Source organism: Xiphophorus maculatus, chromosome 8, assembly GCF_002775205.1.
Source record: "Xiphophorus maculatus strain JP 163 A chromosome 8, X_maculatus-5.0-male, whole genome shotgun sequence".
Classification (NCBI taxonomy): domain Eukaryota; kingdom Metazoa; phylum Chordata; class Actinopteri; order Cyprinodontiformes; family Poeciliidae; genus Xiphophorus; species Xiphophorus maculatus.
The window spans coordinates 19,082,975-19,105,861 of NC_036450.1; the positions used below are offsets into that span (position 1 = coordinate 19,082,975).

The following is a 22,887-nucleotide window of genomic DNA, read 5'->3' on the forward strand; positions in this document are numbered from 1 at the left end:
CATGTGTCCCTGTTTCTCACATGATGTATATCGAGAGCAGAGCTTCATTTGATATTTTTTGATGCTTCTTCCTTTCTTATATCAACAGAATTTCAGGGAGAGATAAGAGTAAAACTGCTAAATTATACTTGCGTCACAACAGAACGCTGCACGATTAACAAATGAATGTTTGTTTCCAGCTGCCAGCTCCCAGACTCCATAAATGCAGGAGAGTTTTCTTCAGACAACATGACAGGTACGGCAAAGCTTCCTTTGTTTCTTTTTTTGCCCAGGTGTGTGATTCTCATGTGTACTCATTAATTCTGCTGCAAAATTGGCATGCCCTCCCACAATTTTATCTCCCAAAGCCTTAACGAGGAGTGAACAAGTTAATGTTGATGAGCAAACACCTTTCAAATTATATACTCACCTCTTTGTTTGCTGTATGCCAGTAGTTATCTGACTATTGCATGCAAATAAATTAAAAACTATAGGTCATCAATATATGGAGCTGTTTTTGTCAAGTTATTTTCACTTTATGTAAATAGACACAGAAAAATCTGGTATTTTATATTAATTTAGTTTTTTGATCGATGTGTTTTTTAGAAGAGACAGAAACGGGGTCGTATAAAGATTTTGGCACACTTGCGTCAACTCATCATTTTAATTTTAAACCTTTATCTCAAATAAACCTCTAATTAGAAATCTTTATTTGTATTTGTTAGCCTAAGTGATTATGTGGGATCATCTTAAATAAACTGAAATTGTAGTTTCTGTTATTTTAAGCAAACCCTTCCATAGTTTGCACTCAATAGATATACTTTCACAGATTGCTAGTGAATTGTTTGCTTTCCTAAAAGAATACATTTTAGCTATTCTTTTATTCTCTTGTTGCAGATTTGATTCAGTTTATTAGAAACAGATGTGGTGATGGTAACTGATTTCTGCTGTTTTCTCTTTCATTGCTAAAATGAACAAAAGCATGAAGATGAGCATGATAAGCTGTTGTTTTATCATTTACATTTTCATTACTTAAACATCCGTTTAGTAATTAAGTTTAAAAGCTTGTTTGGCTTCTCCACTTGTTCCTTTTGATTGTCTCGTGTAAATCTGTTTTTAGTGGCTGTGGTTGAAGTATTGTGCACCAAACATATTATTTTCTGTTTAGTGTACCTAAAAATGCACTTCTCCATTTTGACACTGCCTGTAAAATCAAGTGCTAAACTAAGATGGACTGTTTCTTTTTGTCTCAATAATCAACATCAGTAATTTTGTAGGACTTAGGTTCTAAAGCACTAATGAAGGAGAATTGCATTTATTTAGCTAATGCTTCCTTTATTTACTTAGTTGTTCTTTTTGTTATATTTTAGTAAGTTACCCCTCCTTTTACTGCATCTTCAGTATTTTGCAGAAAGTTGAACATTGCAAGCTGCAGTTTCTTTGATGTTCTGTAATAGCCTTCCTTGGTGTTGTAGGCAGCAATTAGCTTTAACACTTGACAAAAGTGGTTCTGAGTGGTGCCAAGAGGTTCTCGAGTTAGAGATTACATCAAAGCATTGACCTGCCATAAAATCGTCTGGAAATAAGTCTGCAAAATGTTACATGTCAAGAATGACTAAATGTTTATGGTATTTCACATTAGTGAAGACGCCTAAAACAGAAAAAATGGATCTCTTAGGCAGCCTTGAAAAGCACAGAATTTGATTCTATCCCTTTTTGAAGTCTGAAGATCTATGAAGGAAGTGATTATAAAACAAGTTTGCGTTCAAACTTAGCACTTGTCAAAGCGTTAGATAAGTCTAAAAATATTTAAAGGACATCATTTACCATTAATTTGCCAAGTAGAACTTGGATATACTGTATGTCCTAATGCATTGATCATGCTTTTTTTTGTTTTTAAGTTAGACAGAGGACCCAAAGAAAAAATTTCACTCATGTATATTAATTGTTGAATAATCCAGAAATAGACCGTGTTATAGATTTTCAAGTAGAACTGATCTAAGTAAGGCCAGAACCCAGAAAAACAACAACAATGGTGAAATATCCCCCTTTACTATATTAACAAAATGTAAGTCTACTTCAGCTTAGGCTTGTTTCATTGTTTGTGAAACTCAAGGCAAATGTCTTGCACTCAGAAGTTGAGAATGTAATAAAAACTGTAGACTAAATCTGGAGAAGCATTAAATACAACAAATGAAAAAATGGGAATCTAAGGAACCTATTAATGACCATTTGACGAATTTACTTTAATTATTTGTATGTTAACCATGTCTGTTGGGTACATTTCAATGTGAAAATCAACATAATGCTTACTTGGTAAAATATCTTACTCATACTAACCCTTCTGAAGAGAATAATTTAATACTAAAATATATTTTTTATTATTTCAAAAGTTTTAAGTTTTAAAATTTAATGTTTGTATGTATTTTGTAAAAATGCAAGTAAGAGTCTGTGTGATACACATTCATTGCCTGTTCCTGTTGAGCAGGAGCGAATCGTGAGTTAAGAGTTAGAGTTGGGAAATGTTTTGTTGTTGTACGGTTACATGATCAGCTGGTCACTGCTTCAGTTGGCTCAAACAGGGAAGCCCTTAGAAGCTGTTTCTCCTCCTGTATCTCTGTACTTAAAAAAAAAAAAACAGAAACTTCTTTCTCTTTTGCTTTCCTTCTCTCTGAAATAAAGGAAGGTGAATGTTTAGCTTTTAATTTAACCTCGATGGTTTCTACTGTGTTATAAATTGTGTTCTGAAGTTTTACCTTAATGTGGTGATAAATGAGCTGTTTGCTGTTCTTCAGCTCCGTCCTTTCCTGAAAAGATGTCCCCCGTCAAAGCTCTCACCATGAAGGACTATGAGAATGTGAGTAAATGTATCAGCTTTACGCTTTCTTTCTTGCATATAGACAATTGCTTATGATTCATTGCGCTGTAATGAAGTAATAGTAATAGAAGCCTGTTGATAGTTAAAGTTAACGCTTTAACCCACCGCTTTAAATAAGCAAGTTATAAACTTGATCCACTATTTCCTTTAAACCAAGACACTCCATTTATGGACATTTGGAAGATGGAGCGTGTGTGTAGGAGGATGAGGGTTGAGGTGGGCTAAACTCTGCATTTCAGCATTTGAAAGGAATGCATGTTCAGGTTCTGGACTCATGCTTCAGACTGGCTGCACGATTCGAGGCTTCAGCAGTGCACCCAACCCCCACTTACCAGATGTATGCTGCTCTGACCCTCCAGCACAATGATGCACAGTCTGCTAAACACGTACAAGCCTCCCTTCCTTTGAAAATAACCACACATGCCCCTTTTATGCATTTGTGTAAATACTCTTTTTCACAAATATTGTTTCAAAGATTTGACTTGTTGCTGCGTAGATGTCTTAAATGCATTTTATGTATAACAGGATTTGATCAAATACCTTTATGTTTAACAGCAAATCACAGCTCTGAAGAAAGAGAACTTTAATCTGAAGCTTCGCATTTACTTCATGGAGGAGCGAATGCAGCAGAAATGTGATGACTCCACTGAAGACATTTTCAAAACGGTATTATTTATTTTGTATCAAATGCATCCTGCCGTGGTATTTACGCAATTCTATCAGTGCCGTGTTTCGTGCCTCCAACTAAAGTTGAAAAAGTTTGGAGGAACAGATCAAAAGATAATCTAGATTAAATGTCCTAAGGTTATCTAATGGGATCTTAAAGCCTTTCTGTCCTTGGCCTCGTTACTTGCACCAATCAGGCTTTTCCTGGCCCTTACAGTTTCCAGGTTTTTGGTGTGATCTGACCTGCCAATTTTAAACTTTAACTTATTCTTATTTTTTTTAAGAATTATAAAACAAAAATGTGCTGAACTTTCCTTCATAGTGATGTTAGTTTTTAATCCTAAAGAAATTAAATATTATTCCAGGGTCTATGTCAAAGCATTAATTCCTAAACTGTATCTTGTTGAGGAATTCACTGACTGAAAATAGTGGGAGTTCTTAGTTATGAACAAGAGAAAATAATCAGAATTTTCAGTGTTTGACCCACCGATCAAAGCTAATCAAAAGAAAAGGTTCTGATGTCCGGTAGATTGATTGGTGCATCTCAACTTTGAATTATTATTTTTTTGTTTGTTTGAATTTGCTCTTTATAAAGTTATAACTCTTTGTAGAACATAGAGCTTAAGGTGGAATTGGAGTCGATGAAGAGAGAGCTAGCTGAGAAACAGGAGCTGCTTGTGTCTGCATCGTACGTATTTCAGAAAACTCATGTCGACTGGCAGTAAATTTTCTACTATTAAATATGGATGTGCTAATTAACCTGAGGTAACCTGTGAACGTTCATTTTAGTAAAGCGTTGGAAAGTCTAGCTGGTCGAGAATCAGGAGAACCCCAGCGAGTGAGAGAGCAAGCTCATAGGGAGATGGGCGCATTAAGAGATGCATTCAGCAAAAGGATAGCAGAACTAGAACAGGTGAGTCCAAAATAATTTAAAAGATAAAGATCATGTAATACTTGTCATATACAATATAAACAATGTGTCCAGTTCTCTTATTTTTAATTATTTTTACTAGATCAACATTAGTTTTGCTAGTAAACCTAATTAGTTCTGGAAAGGTACAGTAGCATAAAAAACAGCATCTTTTTCCTTATTTGCAGAATTTACAGGCAGCAGAAGAAGAGGTTGGGAGGATGGCTGCCATTGCTGAAGAGGAGAAGCTTAAGAATATAAACATGGAGAAGCAACTTCAGACTGTTGCTTCAACAGACATCCATCCCCCATCTTCTCTCCCCAGAACAGTACAGGATTTACAGCAAGCTCTACAGAAGAGTGACAAGTAAGAAAGAATAAGATTAAAACTAGAGTATGTAACTTTTATTTTAAAAAAAGTTAATTTTTACATAATTTTTAAAACTATCACCATGTCATGTCAGTATGAGACAGATAATCTGTATCTGTAATCTTGGTCTGAAACATCCAATCAGAGCCAGGAGCCCTTATACTGATCAAAAAGTTTAAAATGTCTTTAACATGAAATTATCACTGTAATTGTGTCAATGTTCTAAGCAGAAAGTACATTGTCATTTAAGAACAGCATATTCATTTGAAGGTGTAACACTATCAATAATAGATACAGAAATATTTGCTCATTTAGAAATAAATCTAGCAGTCAAATGGGAAAAACATCCCATTTGACCTGAGAAGTAAATGAAAGTTGAACATGTTCAGAACAATTAATACATAAACTGTGTTTTTTTTACTAATTTCAGTGAAGTCAAGCAGCTCAAGATCACCGTAAAGAACCAGGAGGCTTTGATCCAACAGAAGAACAGTGGAGACTCACAGACAGACCCACAGTCAACCAAGCAACTCTCTGAGCTTATTGTAGAAAAGGACCAGCAGCTTAAGGTGTGAATTAAAATTTCTCATACAGATTAGTATTTTTCTAAATCTCTTTCTGTCACGTCATCTGAAATTTAACAACTCAAAGGTTGTTATGATACAGACATGGAGAAAACGTAGTGGTTGTAGAATTTCTGCAAGAAAAAGTTTTTTTCCCCTAGCATCTTTCATAAAAAACATTTAGTCATATCCTGATTGTGCTGTTATGATCACTGTCTAACCAAGTGGCAAATTTGCTGGACCCTCCACTTTCCCTACGTATTTATTGTATAAACATTCTGCTTGTAAATAATCTTTCTTACAGTAGAATTGTGGACTTCAAATTGTTTGGAAATGGTCTTCTAACCTTTCACATATTGATGGGCAGCAACAGTTGATTTTCTAAGGTCACTGCTGTTTTTCCAGCTGGGCAGGAGGGTGGACACATTTGCTGATTATCAGTTAATCACTAATGCTTTTGAGCAGCTGCACCTGATGCTTTACCTTTTAAAATCCTGAGAAGTAACAAGGATATATTTAGTTTTTTTTATATAATGGCTATAAGGAGAGTGATGGGGAGTTTGTTTTCCAATGTCTATATTAGCAACATTAAAAGGACTCTTGGGTTTATAAAGGACTCTTGGGTGTCTCTTTTCCAGGACCTGAGGGATGATCTTCAAAGAGAGAAAGACAAAGTGCAGCCAGACCAACAGGTTGGAGGTTTTTAGATATTTCTAGAAACTCTTTTAAAAAAATGTTTAAATTTTTTTGGCACAGTGACAGTGGTTCCTATTGGACAATTTGCTGTGATTTTTCTCAAATGTTTCGCCTTCTTTGTTAAATCACACCTTTAATGTGTTTTGGTCAAGATACCCAAATCACAATAAAAATCTTAACTGTGAAAAGCATGCAAGATCATTCAAATATATAGATTGTAAGTGCCAGTAGCCAGTGTTCTAAGGAACAAAGGTTTGCTGTTGTTGTGGCTCTCTGGAAACATTTAGTTGCTGGATTTATGTCTTGCTTTTGTCTACTAGTGTGTGCCTCCTTTGTATTTTTTCCCCTCAGCTTTAATAATGAGGGACATGAGACTTTCTTTATAGTAAATTTGGGGTTTCAGTGTGTTACTACTGGTTACACTTAAGCTTGTTATTATCAGTAGAGGGAGGCTGACGCTTAACTGTGTGTGTGTGGGGGGGGGGAATAAACTGAAACATATGGAGCCCAAAACATTAAATAACAGCCTGATGCATGTACAGATTTACTTTGTATAAATATTTTTAATGTCTTGGTTTCTGTTAGGATTGGGTCGATATGGACTTAAAGCTTTATCACAATATTTTGTGGTTATGTTGTGATAATGATAAAAGTGATGATAAGAATTATTTATTCCTCATTTTTCAGGTAACTCTTTGCACGGCACAGCAATCATAGCCCCACAAACACAAATGCTACTCTTGAAAAACATGCCCATTTGTAATATGCTTTTTTCTGACACAAGTCACATAAAGAAGTGTAATTTATACCACTAAAGTGCACACAGTAACTGCATTTAATCATATTTTAAAATTAATTGATATTCATTGATACTCTCATTGAACAAACTGTGGGGAAAAAAATAATTCTGACAATAAGGATAGTTTACGGGATTTTTAACCATCATTAATTGGAATTTATTGTGACAGCAATAAATCAAAATCTTATAACAAATTTATCACGATAAATGATAAACAATAAATGCCCATCCCTACAAAGAATGATTTTATTGATTGAACACTTTTGACGTGCACAGGTACTTTTGAAGTGTCCTGGCTGCACCACAGATTACTACAGGAGCCTCAGAGGATTTGATCTGACTGAATACGTGAGGGAGAGTAAAAGAGAGGCGGAGGCAGGGATTATTAAGGCTTAGGGCTTATTGTGCTTTGCACTCGGTCATTCTCCGCTATGCGTGCTCGCTGATGGAGAGAAAGAAAATGCAACATGGCTGGACTGTAGCTGTTAGGATGATAGCCATTAAGTCACGGGACACTTGATGTGGCAGACGTAGGTCTTCTGGACTTAACCGAAGCGGGTGATTGTCGAAAATACAAGGCTCCATGAAGGACCCGTGTCGTATATGTGGTGTCCGTCTGGTGGGAAGCCAGTGCCGCTGGATATTTAGTTCATCGGGGAAGAGGAAGCTGCAGGTCATCCTGTCCCACGTGTTGGGTCGGGAGGTGGTCCGTGATGGTCGTGGAGAGTTCCTCTGTGGAAAATGTGTGTTCCAGCTGGAGAAGGTTATTCAGTGTGATATTAATATCAACCAGTTGCAAGATGAGCACAACAATAAGATTCAGAAATTCTTGACGGAGAAGGAACACCTGATCCAGTGCATTGTCTATATCTACAACAGAAACAATCCTGTGAGTAGTTCTAGGGGAAGCGCCCGCTCAAGGACTCCCCTCAGGTCCTCTGAGATCGGCAGTCCCGATGTGGACACCATGTGTCAGCCACTCCACGAAGGACTGCTTTTCAGGGAACATGGGAGCGTTGATGGGGAGAATCGCATGAGAAGGTGTGTGAGTCTGGATAGAATTGTCGGTAAAGGAGCGCTGCCTGGTCGCTCTGGGCTTCGGAGCAGCAGACTGGGATCAGGCGCTGGGCTAGATGGATGCATGAAGAATATCGGACTGAGTGGCACACGTCACCGCTCACAGAGCATGTACCTTGATCTGGTGCAGCGCAAGGGAACGCTGTCTAGGCAAGGATTCAAAAGTCACTCCACTTCTCTACAGTCTCTCAACAGAGACTTCTCCTCTGACCAGCCTGCAGATCGTCCGCACAAGCGAAAACTTTGGGACTCAAAGCTTTCTGGGCATGGTACCAACAGTGGCCCAAGAAGAAAAGTTCAGCCAAAAGCAATGCTCCACAGGTCCTCAAGTCAGCCATCTGTAATCTCAGACCTAATCCAGCTCCTGCGCTGCATCTCTAAGCACCAAGTGTCTTCCCCCTCAGGCAGTCGTATTCCCGTGCTGAAGAGGTTAAACACTGGTGCTGCCATTACTCGAGCCAAACTAAGAAACAGAGAGGCAGAATGGAAGTCTCTGCAAGATCTTACTGAGGAATTTAATGATCAATATGCCCCTGTCAAAGTAAAGGTAGATAATGTCAGTAATGGTGTCTAGATTGATCTGTGCCTTTTTAAGTGAAGTGACGAATGCTTTACAATAACTTCTTTCATTTGATTTTTATTCTCTCTTTGTGTGTGTGTCTTTTGATATTATTTAGAAGAGTGATATAAATCGATTGGAGTCCATCAATAAAATGCTGACTGAAGAGGTCAACCGGGTAAAAAGCGCCAATGAAAACATGACAAAAACACTCGAGGATTCACAAAATCACAACAAGGTGCAAGAGGCATTACATTCTGTTACATGTTCCCTAAATAACTGAATGTGAAATATGTTATATAACATTATTTGCTGTCTGTTGTGGATAGACCCTGTCTGTGACGTTGGAGGAGAAGGAGAATGAGCTTGACACAGAGAAGAAAAACGCTCTGAAGAGAGATAAAACCATCCAAGGGCTTACCCAGGTCCTCAGAGAAAAGGAAAAAGAGGTTAAGATATATTTAAGAACCAAAACTGTTATATCACTGTTTAGTCATGCCATGCTCTTAAAATGAATTTGTTTATTTTTTCAGATTGAGGAACTTTGTCAGGAGATTGAGGACAGGGATGATGCTTTGGCCAAGGCCAGAGAGGCTGCACATAAAGCCCAACTGCAGAAATACCAGGCATGTTGTTCCTACTGTATGTTATAGAAGCTAAGGCATCGATTCTTCACACTACTTTACAATGGAGGTTTCACTCTTCCCTCTAGATCTGTATATTCACAAGTTTCTTAAGATACTTTGGTCAGATTGAAGTGTTTTTGAAAAACAATTTAGTACAGGTTTGATCAGCTTATATAGATTTAGTTTGACCTATACATATATCAGAGAGCAGTCGCCATGGAACAAGGCTTTACTATTATTTTTAAACTAATAATAGTGGACATTTTTAACTGTTTTAGTCTCTTAATTTAGTGGTAACTGTGGCATTTACACCTCATCCTGTTCCATAACAGAAAGAGGTTGAAGGGCTTAAAGCATAAAACATTCAGCCTTCCTGTTTTCTATTGTTCTCTCTCTCACGCTTTCTCACAGGATGAGTAATCTAAGCATACATCTTCCAAAATCAGCCAATTCACATCAGAAGTTGATTTTTTAGTGCATCTCTGTATTGGTAAAAAAAAAGAAGCAATCTTAAATTTTACTTTTTAAAAATTGTATTCAGGGAGTAGAGGAGCATCAAAGCCTGTTAATGGAAAAACAAACTGAGTTGGCCCAACTCCAAGGGGAGCATCACACCAAGGTGCTTGAAGCCCAAAAACTACAGCGTGCCTTGGATAGGAAAGAACAAGAACTTGCTGATTTGCAGCAGTCAAAAGACCAACTTGAGGTGGAACTAGAAGACATGCAGCAACAGAAAAAGAAAGGAGACAAAGCCCTAAACGTAAAGTAGTATAAAGGCATTTACTGTCTTTACATTTTTCCTCCCCCCAAAAAAATCTAAACGTTTTTCATGTGATTATTTTCTTCTCCCAGGATCTCACCAATCAGCTGAAAAAAGTGAACGGTGAGATGAAAGAACGGGAAAGTGCTCTGGAACAGCAGTACCAGGAGATGCTGGAACAAACCCAAAGAAAGCTGCACAGCCATGAAGTCACCATCCAGAGGCTCACAACCACACTGGCTGATAAAGAGCAGCAGCTACAGGTGACACAATCTGTTTAACCAAAAGATCTCTTTGATTTTCTTTTTTTTTTTTTAAATCTCCTTTGGAACACTGAAATATACGTATGTTTAACTCTTGTTTATCAGGATTACATAAACATGGTCAGAGACTTGGAGCAAAGCAAAAGCCCCGGGAGTAATGACGGCATGCTTACCAAGCTGCGGCAAAGGCTAAAAGAAAATGAGAGCGCCCTGGAGGTTGGGATGCCTTTAATGTTATCTGCTCACCAGACAGACAATAATTAGATTTTTGACATTTTCTTTGTTTGCTCTCCCACAGCAAGCTCTGGATGACAAATTTGCTGCCATTGAGGAGAAAGACAATGAGATCCACCAGCTGCAGCTGCTGCTCAGAGAAAAGGAACGGGACTTGGAACGGCTCACTAACCTGCTCACTCATAATGAGGAAACCATCAATGTAAGTAGCTTTTAATCTTTTTTTTTTACTGTAAAAATCTTAACATGAATGTGCTTGATGTATAGCAATTTCTTTTATTCTTGCAGAACTTTGACAGTCTTATCAAGGAGAAAGATGTGGAGCTGCAACATCTTGCCAACACTCTGAAGAACCTGCAGAGAGCTAAGCAAGATGTAGAAGATAATCTGAACAGATCACTGAGGGAGAAAGATGCCATCATCCACCAGCTACAACTCTCCTTAGAGGGGAAGACTAAAGATATGGAAGTTAGTTTACCAAATTACTTTTCTTCTTTGATCCACGTTCAGCAATGGAGATTTCAGCTTTCAGTTGTCGTCACAGCTATCTAGTTTCAGCCTGGTCTGGAAGTCGTAACGCATTGTCTCTAAATCTGTCACTTTCCTTAGGAAATGGCAAAGAGCGTTCTGAACCACTCACAGAGTCAGGCTCAGGACCTGGCCGAGCAGAGGGGCCAGAGGTTAAAGGTCACAGAAGCAATGCTGTCTGAGGCTGTGAAAGCCAGAGAAAGACTAATAGATGACAATGAGAGCGCTGTGGAGGGACTATTGGCTACAATTAACAGCAAGGACCAGCTTCTTAAGGTCAGTGCATGGGTGTAACTGGTGGGGGTAGGCATGGGACATGTCCCCTCCCACCTTTTTTGTGTGCCATGTTCAGCAACTAACCTGAGCCAAAAGACAAAAGTAATTGCAGTTTTCTTCCAAACTGTATAAGTTGAGTAATGCTGCTTCATGCAGATAATATTAACTAAATGATGACTAGATAATATATTCCAGTAAATGTTATTAAGCTAGTTAACAAGATGATATCTATTTTAGATCCATTGCTAGTTAGTTAATGCCAGGAATAAACCCAGCACTCTTTCACTTCTGTACAGAAGTTATACTCATTGTTGTTTTCCACATATTTAAAAGAAATCTTTATTGTCACAATAGAAAGATCAAAATCAGGAAGGATGTAATAGACCGGAGGCCAGCAGCAGTGATGATGGTGATGATGATGCAGGGTTTTCTCAGGTAGGCCTAAGGAGAGATTCTGACTTGCTGAGGAAAAGATATTTGTTGCAGGGAGAAATCAGGCGAGTTATAAGGACTGGGTTTTTACAGATATTACAGAATTGCTCTCATTCACTCTCCAAAATATTTTTTGACTGAATTATAGGTAGCACCGGGAGAATGCCATATGTAGTTCAGATTTAGACAATTTTATTTGTATTTTCAGATATTATTTGTGTTAAAAAAACACAGCAGGCATGTCATTCCATTTTTATTTATCTTGATTAATTTTGCACATCTGACTAAAATGTGTTTCTATGTGCATTAAATTAAATTATTAGGCGTCTTAACCTGTTACCTGTCACTTCCATTTTTTTGTTAAAAGTAATAATTTGCATACAGGAATGGTGTTTTACTGAACATGATCTACTTCTTACCCTGTAGATGTTGGAGGGTAATTGTGTCAACTCAACCAGAGTTTGGCAGCCAAAACTTTTCCTTTTGTTAGTACATAGTTTGAAGAACTGAATTTGGTCTCCTTGTGCTGCACTGTGGCTCTTAGTGATTGTGCGTGTTTAGCCACAAAGGAGAGATGCTATTGAATGCGAGACGTTGACCTCTGAGAAATTATTTTCCAGGTATTTATGTTTTGAAAGAAGTAAATTAGAGTCCAAAAACGTTTGGATTTCCAGACATTAGTTGGATCCCATTGTCTAAAAAGTCTTCTATCTGGCTATCAGTTCTTTGTTTAATATGCATCCATTCATTCTCTCATCTATCTGTCCTTCCAACCTTCCGATGTTTTGTCTAGTCAACCTTTTTCTTTTTCTTACAAAAGATTAGCTATAAAAACAATACTTTAGCATTGAAATGTAGTGAAGAATAATAGAAAAGACTTGTTTATGGAGTGGTGGGAAAAACAAGTCTAACCTACGGATTGCGTTTATTTGCTGTTTTCTCTCCTAAGGAGTCTGCAGAGCACTTTAACCGCATGCTGTCTGAGCGTGCTCAGGAGATTCAGGAACTGAGGAAGCAGTTGGCTGAGAAGCAACAGGAGCTTGCCAAAGCTGAGAGGAAAAGCTCGTCAACAACCCAAGAGAGTTATTTAGAGACGGCAGAACTAAGAACCCTGCTTGTGGAGAAAGACAGCCTCATTGACGTAAGATCCCTTAGAGACAACAATCATACTGCTGTTAAGCTGTCAACTTGAAATGTCCACAAAACATGAACGACACAATTTTTTGGGTTACTTACATTAAAACAAAAGTAAGACATTATCTTTATGTGTTGTAATGTTCTTCTGCAGAAGCTTTTGCAGCGAGGTCAGGAGAGGGACAAGTTCTTGGCAGAGATGAGTCAGAAGGTCGACGGAGATCACATGTTGGAGCTCAGGCAAACAATTCAGATCATGCAAGAGAAACTTGAGGAGAGAGAAGGTGAGACTTGGGTCTGCTTTAAATCTTCATTTTGGATGTTTAAACCTGGTCTTTGTATTGATCTTACATTTGTTTCTGTTTTGTCTCATTTGAAGCTGACCTATCAAGAAGAAACACCGAGGACAATCAGGAGAACATTCCAGTCTCCAAGAAAACAGTTGTTGTCCTGAAGAAGGAGTTGGCTCAGAAAACTGAAGCACTGAACAAAGCTCTGAAGAGGGAAAATGAACTGAAGGTCTGTGAACAGGAAGCACATTTTCACATCCAGTGTTGGGATAATGTTAGCAGAAGTTTCTTTATTGGTTATTCTGGTTGTTTATTTTCACTTCCAGATTTCTTTGGCTGATCTCCAGTCACTGCTGTCTGAGCTCCAGGGTCGCAGTGAAGGTCAAGTTGCTAACATCGATTCCCTCACTGCTACACTGAAGACCAAGGATGAGATTATTAATGTAAGAACTGAAAGCATGGTAGGGATCCCACATGGAGCTTTATTTAGATTTAACAGTCTAAATAAATATATATATATTTTTTTCCAGTTAGGCCGGTTTTTATTCTGGCTTTTATATATGTGATTCACATTCATCCATATGTTTGTTTATCAGTTTATCTGCCTTTAACTTTCCCTTGTGTCCTTCTTTGGACCTTTTTTTTACTGCCTCCCTTTCTTCCATTAATCTGCCAATCCTTCCGTCCTTGAATCCTTTTATCTGCCCTTCCTTTAATCCTACAGTCTTTTGTTCAAGCCTACAAAATTTTCTCAGAGTGTTTGCAGGTTCCATATTTAAAGTCTAACATAAATTATTGGGAACTTTTGTATTTTCATTTTGCAAACAAGCCAGAACAAGTCTGCAATAGTATTTCATTTTGGAGTTGATAGAAGTTCTTACTGGGATTAAAGGACGTTTTTTTTTTTTAGATAAACTTCAAGCTTTGTGTTCTTTAGTCATGCATCATGGTTCCTTTTTGGTTTTTGAACAGGTTCTCCATCAACGCCTTGGACAGGGAAGTGACAGCCGGAATGATTCTACTCAAGACCATCTGATTGGCTCCAACATGGATAGATCTCTACCTGCATTGCCTCAGAGAGAAATAACCATGATAGGAGGAGACAGCCAGCAAGACGTAAAGCTTTAATTGCCTCATCTTCAAATGATTAGCAACATTTTACTCACTAGTAAGCTGGTTCCTGTTTTTGCCCTTAGGCTTTGCCCCATCGTTCAGCCTTGCAGCAGGAGCATGATGCTCTAAATAAAGCCCTGAGAGCTGAACAACAGCTGTACTCCAGTTTAGTTAGGACTGTGAAGGAGCCGGATAGGTAAGAAGAGGTGGAATGAGTTGCTTTATATCTTTTAATAAGCAAAATAATAAAAAGTGACTTAATATGTTCAAAAATAAAGAATAAAGAAAATAATGATGACATTTTTGGGGGGGGTTGATGCACCGATTTCTTGTTCTGGCCTAAAACTCTATAATCCATACAATCTGAATTGTGCTTGTGATTAATTTAACAGTTAAATGTATCAGAAATTGACTATGAAGAAAAAAAATTGTGCTGCAAGTTTATTATAGAGCTGGTTGTTTTTAATCCACCTAAACATGAAGGGATTAAGATTAAACCAATGTATTAAAGCAACAATTTGATTACGTTCGTGACTGATTTAGGTTGTTTGTGTGGGTGTTAACTCTGTTGATCCTCTTGTGCTTTTCAGTGGCCAGCGTCTCCATGCTCTGCAGCTGGAACTGACAGCAGTTCAGCTGCTCAGGCAGCAGCTAGAAGACAGCGTCAAAACTAATGAGGAGCTCAGGGATGATTTGGAGAGAGAGATACAGAGAGCCAAACTCAGAGAAGGTGCAGTCAAACACACTGGGCTCTAGATTATCTTGATAATTAAATACAGAAAATACAAGGAACGATAGGAAACAACAGCTTAATGTCAGTGTGTACTCGGCTACTAGGAAATACAAAAATGGCTGTCATATTTGTTCAGTGTTTTAATTCATGACTCAACATGAATCAAATCTGGCTGAAAAGCTTATGGCTCCTGTTTGCTAATGCTTCATGCACATCTGCTCTATCCTCCTCTCATCTGTCTGCTCTGTTTGTCTGCTGCTTTGTACCCAATCATCTTTTCATCTGCATGTCTTTGTCTGTACCTGAAATGCAACTTGTTTCACTGTCACTAAATACATGTGTTCTCCTGAAACCCATTACAAATAAAATAAAAATAATGCTTCTGTTGCTCTATGTTTTCTCTGCTCCACTGTCGGGGTGAACTGTTCCTTTCAAATGTTTGTGTGCACATTACCTCTCCATCTGCTTTGCTTTACTAATCTAACCATTCTAACTCTGTGTTGTTACATTATTATACAACAGCTTCAGTGAAAGATTGATATGTATGTTATATTTTTCTGGTGAAATTAGAAATTGAACAAAAAAGAATGAATAAATTCTCATTCAGAAAGTTTCATAGCATGCAGAGTTCACACTTCCATGTAAGGCTGCAAATATTAACCTATTGATTTTTTTTTTTCACAATTATTCGGATAAAAAAAAATTGGCAGATTTTTCATCAAAGCCTTTTTTAATCAGTATTATAAATATATTAAAAGACACAAATAAACAAAAAAATTGATTCCTTTTTTAAATAAGTTAATGTTTTATTGCTTGAAATACAGTAACGGCATTCCTTTAGTGAACACTTAATCATTTGTACTAAAGAATGTAACGAGCTGAAAAATCATCATGAAAAGCTCAGCACTTTCTGCTCGACACTTTTTTTGCTTGATCTGTTGATTAATTTTATATTAACCGATCAATAATTGGATAGCTTTTTTTTATGGTAAATGCAAAATACATATATTTTTGAACAGTTTTGGCTTAAATACTACTCTGTTTTCCGTGAAATTAGAGTTTGCATACTCTAGTTAACGGTTAATCAATTACTACATTAATTGATTATTTCAGTAATCAGTTCATCACGATTAATCCAGTTAATTGTTTCAGCTCTACTTCCATTACTCACTCAAATATAACATGACTTCAATACACAGCCTCATTTAAGTCTTCTCTGAGAGCTGAGGTTGTTGTCTAAACATCATAGCTCAAGTGTCTGCATGCATGCGTGTCTCATGTCAGTGGGCAGATTAAGTGCATGCTCCTCCCACAGTACTATCTACAGGGCAGCAGGTGCAGAAATAGGTCAGCCGTAAGTAAAGCAGCCGTGGCTTATATTCTCTCAGACTGCAGGACAGACGACTCGGGCTAATTGGCTCAGACGACGTTTTGCTTTAACTTTTAGTTACATAATCATTATAATCTATATGCAGCTAAAAATTAAAAAGCTGTCTTTTTATAGTCATCTGTGGTGTTGTTTATAATTAGACGTTTTTGTCTGAAATAAGAATATGGCAATATAATCACTAATAGAGTTAGCATTTGTTTTATTTATTTTTATTTCTGCCACTAATTTATTGTAAAAATCAAAGAAATCTTATTTTATTTCCCCCCCCCATTGGAATAATGTGAATTATTCCAAGAAAATATCCCCATCTGATCTAGTCCGCATGCAGAATTTCAGTATTTTAATAACTATGACATTTCAATGCTTCATTTAACTGCTTACTAAAATTTATTCTAAATATAAAGATTCAAAATATGTTTCACTTTCAGGTTGTTTTTGAAATGTTACCTTCACTAAAAATCTAAATAGAAATGCAGTGGAGTTGTAAATAAACTTGCGTGTGGATCTGCTCAGGTATGGACCTCATTGATCCGAAGGAACTGGAGAGCATGAGGCATCAGCTTGAGGACGCCCAGCGCTGGAATGCGTCCCTGCAGGCTCGCTTGGGAGCAATTCAGAACCGTGGAGGAGGAGTTGGCGGAACCAGTGATGGTAAGACTGAAAGTACACACTGTAATGATTTCTCCCAACGTTTTACTTGTGAGATTTAAATGCCGGTTTTCGTGTTCAGGTGAAACCTTGAGTTTCATTGGAGATCAGACTTCTTACATGAGTATCTGTGTGGGAGAAGGGACGGATGATAGCTTGCCTCAGCTTTCTCCTCAGGAGCTTCAGCGGAAGGTGAGCTCATACCAAATATTTAAAGATGTTTTTAAAAATCACAAACTTTTTTTTTTCTCATTGTCTGAAGTTAAATCAGACAAAATTTCATTTGTTTTAGGTCAGTTAGAATTACCCGAATTACTTCTATTTGCTTATTGCCAGAAAACGTTCTGAGAACACTTTTCTTTTGAGATTTTTTTTGTAACTTTCTCAGACCAGTGAGGTGTATAAGGTATGTGTAAGAGAAACTTTTGAGAACATAAGATTTTAAAAATAAAACTATAATCAAAACCAAAATGTATAATGTAGGACAACCGTTGTTGTCTTCTCACCTCACCTTCTCCCCTTCACAATAAGAGTATACATTCGGGTGTGAAATATATGCATTGTATCCGCCATATTGTTATGATTTTAGTTTACCTACTTCCTGCTGTAGAATACTATACCAAGACATTATTAATGACAGCAATGCATGATATAAATTAGTGAACTAAAGCAGCTTTCTTTAGTTCATTTGTATTGTTTTTATCTCTAAAGTGAGGCGCTGAAAAAGTTTGAAAACTTACCTTCAAAAGTGTTTGAATTTTACAGTGGGAAAAGTGTATGAACCCTGTATATTATTCTGTGGCTGCTTAATTAGCACAAACTATGTGACTTGAATATAAAATGGATTGGTTGAGCCTACTTTTTAGGAAGTGAAGTGCATTTGGAATACATTGATACATTGATTATTAGCACTGATTGCGAAAAACTTAAAATACACAAAAGACACCCTAAATCCAAGTCTACTAAACTACGGTAGTTAAATATAATGCATATGTCAATAGCATGTATTGTGGAGAGATAACTGCACTTGGGGAAAGATGTGTATGCTGCAGGATATAACACAAATGTAATGGTTAGATCGGATTGTTATTTTTCTTTTTTTTTCAAACATAAACAAAATGATGCATTAAAAAAAAATTGACAACAGTTCCCTTTATGCTGCAGGTGTTGGATTTGCAGGAGCATGTCGCTGGGCTTCAGAGTTTAAACAATGAGCTCCAGAGCAAATTATCGCAAATGGAGAAGTCAGAGCGGGACGCTTTGGAAAGGGAAGACAAAGATCTGACCAGCAGAAGCCGGTTCAAACAGGTTAGGGGTCATAAAAGACAGCTCCCAATACATGGAGTTCAACAGGATTTTTTTTATAGTCTTTGATTAAATCCTAGATAATGGAAAATTGTTGTTATTTAGAGTTTGTTTAAAGTTCAGTCAGTTGATTGAATCATAAGTCATTGTCTAACATCCACCTTTTTAGCTCCTTTCTGAACTCCTAACCTACATCTTAACCTCTGCTTTGTTCAGCCTGTTACTGATGTCTCTTTGGTCTGTAGTGCTGAATGTCTATTTTCTCTAACAAGTTACGGTAGTTGTTTGCTTATAGTAGAAGCTGCCCTTTTTTTCTGTCCTCCCTTTTCCTAACCATTCCCTGTTTTTTTTGTTTTTTTATCTTTGTGTCCCATGAAACGGCTTCTCTTCACCATGCCACATTAGACACATCATGCCATTCTGCTGTTGCTGTGCAGTGTTTTCTGGATTCTGTTCCCTCTTTAAGTTTTCTTTTACCAAGTCATATGTGTCACACTCGCCTCCCATCCCATTACTCTAGCAGCTCGAGGAGATGTGTGAGAGGCAGCCACAGTGTGATGCTGAAAGGGAACGTCTTCCTGGTCAAGATAAAGAGATCCAGACAGAGACAAGCACCTTAAGAAAGGTAAGATATTAACTGCTCTTAAAATTATTTTTTACCACTGGGGTTTTTATTCACTTTTTGTCTTGTCACAGTTATGCAAATAAACGTGATTTTTATTATGACATGAACCAACACAGAGTAGTCCATAATTGTGAAGTAGAAGGAAAATTTAACATGGTTTTAGGGCTGCGGCTATCGATTATGTTATTTATTGATTAACCTATCAATTATTCTAATGGTTAATCGAGTATTTGGATACAAAAAAATGCCTCATTGGATAGTCTTTCTATGCAATATTAGAAATACATTAAAATAACCAAATGATCAATTCCTTTTTAAATAAGATAAGACATTGCCTAAAATGCAATATAACTTACCTTTAGTGAATTTGAAGTATACTCCAGTAAATGATTATTTGATCACTAAATTAGTTGACGATTATTCAGTTCATCACAATTAATCCGAATAATTATTTCAACCCAAATTCTTTTTCCAAAAAAATTCAGAAAAGTGTAGTGAGTATTTGCATTCAGTCCCTTTATTCAGATTACCGTAAATAAAATCCATGGGAACTGATGTCATCAAAAGTTACCTAATTAGTAAGTGGTCCGGCTACATGCAGCGTGAGGCAGGAACGTGGATGATTTTAATGTGCTGCAGGGAAAATTTTTAGAGGTTGCAAAAGGTGATAGTGGGATGACCATTTTTAAATAATATGATGGTACAAGTGCATTTTTTTTCAAAGATCAATAAACTTTCATTTCTGGCAAATATTTAACATTGGGACTAATGTTAAATGTTAATTCATATTTTTAATATCCAAAATGAACAACCGAAACAACAAATGAAATGGATATTGAAGTCCCTGTAAAATGAGAATCCTTCAAAGAAAAGTGGCTAGTTGAGACCAAAGCACCACACTGAAGCCTTTTGTCATCCTGTCTTTGGTAGAAAGAGGAAAAACAAACAACCATGTTTGTTTTATTGAGCTCGTTTTACTTTATCATGCAATTAATAGATTTATTTCTTATTGTGGCAGGCTTAGTTGAAAGGCACACTAATTTATGACATTCCTTAATTTAGTAAAAGTTTATTTTTTATTTTTATTTTTTTATGGAATTTTAAACATAATGTTCTGAAAATTGTTTGCCCCATTTTTACCAATTTCTTCTAGACTGCACCTAGAAATCTGCTTGGTGATGAAAACATGATCAGCAGGTCCAGCCAGGGTAGAGAGTATGCTCACTCTGACAGCACCCTGTCACACAGCGGAGACGACGACGATGGTGCAGAAAGCAACACAGAGGCTTTGGCGCAGACGTCTGAGCTGGCAGGGTTAGGGTCAAACTCTATGCAACATCAAAGGTTGGTTCTTTAGTTTAGTCAAGTCAAGATCTTATTATTTTCACATTCCGTTACCTGAACGTCACGCTAATCATAAGCTGCTAATTGCAGAGAGGAACTACAGCGACTTCGATCAGAAAATCTGAAGTTGTGGGGTCTCCTGAAGGAACTGAAATCCACCGAGTGTAAAGAAAAAGAGAGCGCCGATGTCTCAGGGAGCAGCAGCGACGGGCAGGCTGAATTAAGGAGGACTTTGGAAATGGTTCAGTCTAATCCTAAACTCGTTTCCATGGTCTTTAAATCACCAAAGCAAACTACAAAGAAATCAAGCAAAGCATCGGCTGGCGAGACCGCCGTCACTAATGTCAGCTCTGCAGATGAGAATCCGAAACTTCAAAGTAAAACACACCACAAGTCTCCAAAGCAGCATGTCACAAGACACAGGGCAAGTTTTACGCAATTCTAGAAATATAAAGGCAGAATATATTCTTTTCATTAGCTCTGACTAGCAGTGCTCCTAATATCTGCTTAATTTGTGTTGTTTCCAACGTAGGCTGGTGTCAAGTCTCGCCTCCCTGTGCCTGTGAGGCTCAGAGCAGAGGGCAGCACTAGCTGGGAGTCTGTGACCTCTGACCCGATGCAGACTGACGCACAGCAACACTCTGCTGTGGAAGATGTTTCTGGTTCTGACCAGCAGCTGCATACCAACTCAGATTCAGCACTGCAAACCAGCGCTTCCCCTTCCTCCACCATCAGACATTCACACACTAGCTGCAGCCCTGCAGAGTCAGACGGGGGCTTTGACACCAGAGCACCAGTGGATCACACCCACAACGAATCTGCTCTTCTTTCCCAACTCGAGCTCCTCCACCAGGAATGCCAGGAAAAGGAGGTCCTGATAAATAAGATGAGGGAGCAGCTCAGCGATCTAGAGGAGCTGCATGCTCAACTGGAGGAAAAGAAGAGACAGAATGCCCAGCAGACTGTGGCACTGCAGGCTGCGCAATCCACCATCGCTTATCTGACAGCCTGCAGTCTGGACAACCAGAGCAACTTTGGTCCGCACCCTTGTTCTGGCGCTGTGGGTTCTGACGTTGACCTCCACAGTAGATGCATGGAGTTGCAGAAATCACTACAGGAGAAGGAAGAGCTCAACAACCAGCTCATTGAGCTCCTGAGCATGGCAGAGAAAGCCGTCGCCTCTTCTCAGAGCCAAGATCAGGAACCTGAAACGGATGGTCTCTCTTCATGGATAGAGGGTGCTTTGCATGAGGTTCACACACACTCGCACAGAGATAGCCCAAATCAAGCCAGCGGCCAAACTGAGAACTCTGTGCTTGAGTTGCAGCAGCATGCAGACTCTTTGCAAAAAGCCCTTTTAGAACAAAGTAAGCTAAACGCAGAGCTCCAGGAGCAATTAAGGGCTGCAAATGAAGCTGCACAGCGTGACGGTTCTCATTTAAATGGCCCCACCTGGAGACAAAGAGGTGGAACGACAGAGTTGCTTGAAGATGATGAGTCAAGGGATGACCAAGGTGCAAAGAGAGGTTGTCATAATCCTGATTTAAACCAAGAAATGTTTAGCGTTGTACTGAGGTGCTTCAGTGCAACAGAGGCTGCTGTTTCCTCGTTAGCCGGCCACTGTAAAAACACAGCCTCCCCGACCTCTGATAAATCAGAACTATACGCCGACCTCCAGAAAGATTTCGACAATCTTCAGAGAGCGCTTCAAGAGAGAAGCAAACTGACTGAATCTGGAGAGCACGGAAGGAGAAGCAGCAGCAATCTGTCCTTTGCCTCATCAGAAACAAAAGGGCTGAAGCTCTATCAGGATCTCTGTCACCTTCACAAGGTTCTCAGTGATTACTCTCAAAGAGTAAATGACCTCCAGGCCTCCGCGCAGCAAGAGAGAGGTCACAGAAGAGAGGGCAAGGTCCGCGGGGTCGAACACGATGACAAGGGATTACCACCAGATGTTAAGCTCCAACTGGAGACGTTACATAAGGCTCTGAGGGAGAAAAAGAAAGCATACAAAAACCTGGAGGAGAAACTGGCCACTGCTCTTACCAGTACATCCTCTACAGAAACTATAAGAAAAGGTTAGATATCTTATGTTGAATTGAATGTTCTGATTCTGTAAGTACGATGGAGTATCAGGACCACACGAAATAAAAATGCAAGAAAAAAGTCATAAGATTACAGGAATAAACTCGTACAAGAATAAAGTCATAAGATTACAGGAATAAACTCGTACAAGAATAAAGTCATAAGATTACAGGAATAAACTCGTACAAGAATAAAGTCATAAGATTACAGGAATAAACTCGTACAAGAACAAAGTCATAAAATTACCATAATAAAGTCATAGTTATAGTATGACTATATTATCATAATTGTATGACCGTATTGTTGTTTTTCCTAGTATGGCCCTAATACTCCATCTTCCCTGTGCTTTCAAGGATTTATGGCTAACATGAAATATATTGCTTCCAATAGCAGCTCCTGAGCAGGGACACAAAAGCGTGCAGGTGGATTTGCAGGACCTGGGTTACGAAACCAGTGGCAAGAGTGAGAACGATAGGGAAGAGAGCAGTAGCACAGGTAGACAGTCTATAGGCAGACTCTGCATGTTGTCTGCTGCGTGGACACTAATCTCACATGTGGGTAGATTCTTTCACTATCTGTGCGCATGAGGATGGAAAAGCAAAGT

At 38.2% G+C, this 22,887-nt stretch overlaps 1 protein-coding gene across 7 annotated transcripts in view; it reads left to right on the forward strand.

Moving 5' to 3' along the window:
- The window catches only part of LOC102226128 (CDK5 regulatory subunit-associated protein 2), a 36,250-nt gene that overhangs the window by 3,165 nt on the left and 10,198 nt on the right, over positions 1 to 22,887 (forward strand). For 4 of the 7 annotated variants that reach the window (XM_023338718.1, XM_023338724.1, XM_023338720.1 and 1 more), the window contains exons 2-34: positions 180 to 235; positions 2,775 to 2,836; positions 3,413 to 3,523; positions 4,135 to 4,211; positions 4,313 to 4,436; positions 4,622 to 4,800; positions 5,234 to 5,372; positions 6,005 to 6,058; positions 8,616 to 8,735; positions 8,827 to 8,946; positions 9,031 to 9,123; positions 9,665 to 9,883; positions 9,976 to 10,146; positions 10,252 to 10,362; positions 10,445 to 10,582; positions 10,669 to 10,848; positions 10,990 to 11,184; positions 11,539 to 11,619; positions 12,566 to 12,757; positions 12,905 to 13,034; positions 13,130 to 13,269; positions 13,367 to 13,483; positions 14,013 to 14,156; positions 14,237 to 14,349; positions 14,744 to 14,883; positions 16,790 to 16,927; positions 17,007 to 17,116; positions 18,089 to 18,232; positions 18,750 to 18,854; positions 20,008 to 20,198; positions 20,289 to 20,622; positions 20,731 to 22,276; positions 22,674 to 22,778. In XM_023338718.1, coding sequence (XP_023194486.1) covers positions 180 to 235; positions 2,775 to 2,836; positions 3,413 to 3,523; positions 4,135 to 4,211; positions 4,313 to 4,436; positions 4,622 to 4,800; positions 5,234 to 5,372; positions 6,005 to 6,058; positions 8,616 to 8,735; positions 8,827 to 8,946; positions 9,031 to 9,123; positions 9,665 to 9,883; positions 9,976 to 10,146; positions 10,252 to 10,362; positions 10,445 to 10,582; positions 10,669 to 10,848; positions 10,990 to 11,184; positions 11,539 to 11,619; positions 12,566 to 12,757; positions 12,905 to 13,034; positions 13,130 to 13,269; positions 13,367 to 13,483; positions 14,013 to 14,156; positions 14,237 to 14,349; positions 14,744 to 14,883; positions 16,790 to 16,927; positions 17,007 to 17,116; positions 18,089 to 18,232; positions 18,750 to 18,854; positions 20,008 to 20,198; positions 20,289 to 20,622; positions 20,731 to 22,276; positions 22,674 to 22,778 — 5,879 coding nt within the window. The remainder of the gene's footprint in view (positions 1 to 179; positions 236 to 2,774; positions 2,837 to 3,412; positions 3,524 to 4,134; positions 4,212 to 4,312; positions 4,437 to 4,621; positions 4,801 to 5,233; positions 5,373 to 6,004; positions 6,059 to 8,615; positions 8,736 to 8,826; positions 8,947 to 9,030; positions 9,124 to 9,664; positions 9,884 to 9,975; positions 10,147 to 10,251; positions 10,363 to 10,444; positions 10,583 to 10,668; positions 10,849 to 10,989; positions 11,185 to 11,538; positions 11,620 to 12,565; positions 12,758 to 12,904; positions 13,035 to 13,129; positions 13,270 to 13,366; positions 13,484 to 14,012; positions 14,157 to 14,236; positions 14,350 to 14,743; positions 14,884 to 16,789; positions 16,928 to 17,006; positions 17,117 to 18,088; positions 18,233 to 18,749; positions 18,855 to 20,007; positions 20,199 to 20,288; positions 20,623 to 20,730; positions 22,277 to 22,673; positions 22,779 to 22,887) is intronic. The other 3 variants (XM_023338719.1, XM_023338723.1, XM_023338721.1) reach the window with 3 other exon arrangements.